Source organism: Mustela putorius, unplaced genomic scaffold (genome assembly GCF_011764305.1).
Source record: "Mustela putorius furo isolate JIRA1106 unplaced genomic scaffold, ASM1176430v1.1 tig00537342_pilon_pilon_pilon, whole genome shotgun sequence".
Lineage (NCBI taxonomy): Eukaryota > Metazoa > Chordata > Mammalia > Carnivora > Mustelidae > Mustela > Mustela putorius.
The window spans coordinates 254,179-258,281 of NW_025422464.1; the positions used below are offsets into that span (position 1 = coordinate 254,179).

The following is a 4,103-nucleotide window of genomic DNA, read 5'->3' on the forward strand; positions in this document are numbered from 1 at the left end:
CCCTGCACGCAGCAGCTTGGTGGTAGGCTCCTGGCTCCCTCCACCGCTGGGTTGTTCCAGGGCAAAAGCCCGACAACAGTGACGCGGTTCCGTTGGAGCACCAGCCGATGCCCCCAGGGCTTTCCTCGGGTTCCGCTAAGAAGGAGCGTGGGAGGCTTTCGGGCTGCGGGGAGACACGGGATTCAGCCGCTGGATTTCAAATGCTAGCGACAGGCGAGGGGTCCCAGAGGGACGGATGTGAAAGGGAAGAGCGGGACTGTGACACGAGGGCACCGGCGGGAAGGCCTGCGAGGTGTCTGTGCAGAAACGTTAGGGGTTGGGAGGCGCGGAGGGCACCGCGGGGGAGCGTCCCGGGCTGCCTTCCTGGCTAGCTCTGGCGCCTGCAAGGGCCCAGGAGGGTGGTGGCCACGCCCACGGCCCTATCCCGGGCGAGACCCCGGAGCAGCCCCATCCTCTTGGGGCTCGGAGTCTCTGTCGCTCCCAGGACGCATGCGTGGCTCCTCCCGGCCCGCCCCGCCGCGCGCCGCTTGGCGGCGGCACCCTCCGCCCCGGGTCCCTGTGCGCATGCGTGCCCCAGGCCCGCGCACTCAGACAGGCGGCTGCTGCCCGCCGCCGACGCCGGGCGCGGACCAGAACCTGCGGTTCCCGCCTCCATCGCCTGCCCTCCGCAGCTGCCTGGGTTGAGGGGCACGGCCACATGGAGAGGGAGTCGAGGTCCGGGGAAGGCGGAGCTGCCCCAGAATCCGGGACCACCTTGGTCCCAGACGGGGGCAGTGAGGAGGCGGCTGCCCTCAGGGAGACCGGCTCCTGCGGGCACGCGGGGGCGCTTCTGGCCCTGGAGGCTGCCGGTTTGGTGGCCGCGGCTGTGCGGGAAGCTGAGGCCCCGCGTGGCCCAGAGGAGGCCGGCGCTGGGCAGGTGTTGGTGCTTGTGGTGCAGGATATCGTGGGGGAGGTGGAGGTGGTGGCGGTGGAAGACGAGGAGGTGGTGGCCGTGGAAGACGAGGAGGTGCTGGCGGTGCAAGACGAGGAGGTGCTGGCGGTGGAAGACGAGGTGGTGGTGGCGGTGGAAGACGAGGAGGTGGCGCAAGCAGAGCAGGTCGAGACGCCGAAGGAGCTGTCGCAGGCAGAGCCGGTGCCGCGGCCCGACACAGCCGGGGCCGCCCTTGCCGCGCTGCAGGTGGTTCAGGAAGCGCTCCGCTCTGTGGATGTCCAAGCCACCAAGGCCTACCTGCGGCTCAAGCGCAGGATGAATCAGAAGCGGAGTGGTCACCTGGCTCGAAGGAGGGCCATCATCCAGGGCATCCCTGGCTTCTGGGCACGCGCCGTATCCTTCCTTTATCGCGCCGGCTGCGTTTTGGCCCCTGGGGAGGACAGTGGGAGCAGGGCAGCAGGGAGCAGAGCCTGAGCCTGAGCCAGGGGCTAGAGAAGTGCGAAGCTGGGCCGGGCTCCCCCAACCATGGCCCCCACCCCTCCAGCAATGGGCACCTGCCAGCAGTAGGCCGCTGGGCACGCAGGGAGCGCAAAGCCCCGAGCCCTGGGCCTACCCTTCTACTGCACTGCCTAGGGGGCCGGGGTCCAGCAGTGGGTGGTCCGGGAGGAGGTGGGTGCGGGGAGTGCGCGTTGGCGGCGGGAAAGGCAGAGCCTGAGACTGTGGAGTCCTCTGTGAGTGGAAGCTCCGGGCCAGTGCTTTGGGGCTGCAGCACCCCCACACGCCTCTGCGGTCCCAGAACTCTTTCAACACTCTGGACTCCTAGTGAAGCCCAGCCCACTTGGCTCAGAGCACATGTTGGAAGGAATGGATTTGGGGGTAAATGGGGCAGATGGAGAGGCTGCCTGCCTCATTCCGTGTCCTTCAAACCGTGTATCGTTGCCGAGTTCCCGGAGACCTCCGGTTCTGTGCTGCGCTTGCACTCATTGAGAGTCAGTCAGCAGGCTGCCTGATTTCAGCGGGCCCCGGGACCCTGGACACGGTGCCCCGGGTGCTACCAACTCTGTCTCCACAGGCCCTCCTGAAGCCGGCCGAGGCCCCTGGCCCAGGTGCTCCCAGACACGTTTCCTCCCTCCCTGCCTCTCCCTCTCCATGTCCCCCACCCGCGCTCGCTCGCTCCCTCTCTCTCTCTCTCTCAACCCTCCCAGCCCTCCGTCTACGTCTGTCCTCAGGGTTTGGGTGTCTCTGTCTCCTTCCTCCCGCCGTACCCCTTTCCTCCCTGTGTGGCTGACTCTGCCAGGCCCTTGCTCAGGACGCTGGGTGTGCAGCCATGCTGCAAGGGAGCGGAGCAGCCTCCTTGTGGGCACAGAAGGTCCCTCAAGGGCCCAGGGCCTCGGGTGAGCACACAAGCAAACGGGGCCGTGAGGAGGACGGAGCCCATCCAGACATCCAGCGTGGTGACTGACTGCCTCCTGGCCCAGCTGAGCACGGGCACAGGCCAGAGAGGCCAGAGAGGACATAGGCAGGGAGAGCGGGCGCGGGCACTTGGCCTTGCCCTCTTGGGCCCCGGGAGCCTCAGCCCTGTTGATCCTCCAAGCCCTGCGATGCCCCAGGGCAGAGCATGGGTGATGAAAGGGCAAGCTCTGGGGAGGTTGGGAGGGGGCAGTGCCTGCTGTTTCTGCACAGGCCGCCTTCCGTCCCTGGCTCTCAGTCAGGAAGGGCCAGGGCGTTCCTGTTTCTCTTCCCGGCGCCCTTGACGTGGAGGCTCCTTGACCCAAGGCAGATCCTGAATCACCCCCAGTTATCAGCTGTGATAGGTGACCAGGACACAGACATGCTCAGCTACATGACCAATTTAAAGGTTAGCCCTGGAGCCTGAGGCCAGCGGTGGTGCCTTGGGAGTGGGGGTTGAGCTGGAGTGGGTGCGGTTGAGTTGCTGAGAGTTGCGGTCAGTCAGTCAGGCAGAACACCTAGGGTCAAAGACCCCTCCCCCTCCCCCTTCTCTTGCTTTCCTGCGGCAGGTGGAGGAACTGGGTCGTTGGAGCAACCCCTACTTCCTGATTGGCGTGATCCTTAGGGAGCATCACCTTAGCATTGCCAGTAGGTGTGGGCTCGAGGTGCAGAGGAGCTGCATGACCAATTTAAAGGTTAGCCCTGGAGCCTGAGGCCAGCGGTGGTGCCTTGGGAGTGGGGGTTGAGCTGGAGTGGGTGCGGTTGAGTTGCTGAGAGTTGCGGTCAGTCAGTCAGGCAGAACACCTAGGGTCAAAGACCCCTCCCCCTCCCCCTTCTCTTGCTTTCCTGCGGCAGGTGGAGGAACTGGGTCGTTGGAGCAACCCCTACTTCCTGATTGGCGTGATCCTTAGGGAGCATCACCTTAGCATTGCCAGTAGGTGTGGGCTCGAGGTGCAGAGGAGCTGGCCCTGGGGTCCCCTGGGCTCCTCGTACCACCATATTCACATGGCTTGGAGAGCTTTTCCTGTTACCTTTGAACCTGGAACTGTGCCCTGCATTGCTGAGTTGCAATGCCATGCATGCTCTTGGTCAGCTCCAGCACAAAACCAAGGGTCATGGGAGGACCAAAGATGAGGCGGTCGCTCACGGTCCCTCTCTGTGGCAACAGATCCTCCTGCAGTGCAGGGGACAGTTCCACGGATGTGTGAGGGAACGCAGGTGTGCTCCATGGGATGGGGGACATCCTGAGAGTTTATGTGTGAGGGAGCCGCTGAGGGCAGGTCCGCACCTGCACACAGACGTGTTTGTGTGTGTGTGTGTGTGTGTGTGTGTGTGTATGGAAATGGGCAATGGAAAATGGCCCTATGCCCTCGACCATGTGTATGCATTGTGTGCCTCCTCTTCAGTAAAGAACCTGTAGTGCGTGTGTGTGTGTGTGTGTCTCTCTCTCTCTGGGGCCTCCTTTGTACAAGGGCTGGAGAGCTATGGTGTGTGTTGTGGGTGTATGTTTTCATGTGCACTTCTGTGTCCAGTGTTTGGGCTGAGGGTGCATGAGTCCATGACAGAGATAGGATGTGTGCAGGGAATGCATGTGGGTTTGCAAGGGCTTTTGTGCATGTGCGTGTGCGTACACGTGTGGGTGTGTTTGAGCGGTTGAGTGTGCATTTCTATGTCAGGGAGGTCGTGTGTTTTCCTCGCATGTGTCTGCATCCTCAGAGAGTAT

General features: G+C 63.6%; 1 protein-coding gene across 1 annotated transcript; it reads left to right on the forward strand.

The window, feature by feature from the left end:
• The first annotated feature begins 697 nt into the window (after positions 1-697).
• LOC123390396 (testis-specific Y-encoded protein 4-like) lies at positions 698-2,885 on the forward strand. The gene is made up of 2 exons (XM_045074380.1): positions 698-1,324; positions 2,712-2,885. The coding sequence occupies exons 1-2, from the start codon at positions 698-700 to the stop codon at positions 2,805-2,807; spliced, it is 723 nt and encodes a 240-aa protein (XP_044930315.1). The 3' UTR covers positions 2,808-2,885.
• The last annotated feature ends 1,218 nt before the right edge of the window (positions 2,886-4,103 follow it).

What these genes read in the sequence shown, in the direction of transcription:
- LOC123390396 (XM_045074380.1), top strand. Translation starts at nt 698, where the DNA reads ATGGAGAGGGAGTCGAGGTCCGGGGAAGGCGGAGCTGCCCCAGAATCC. An exon ending in CTGGCTTCTGGGCACGCGCC is followed by an intron (nt 1,325 to 2,711) that starts GTATCCTTCCTT and finishes GACCCAAGGCAG; the next exon opens with ATCCTGAATCACCCCCAGTT.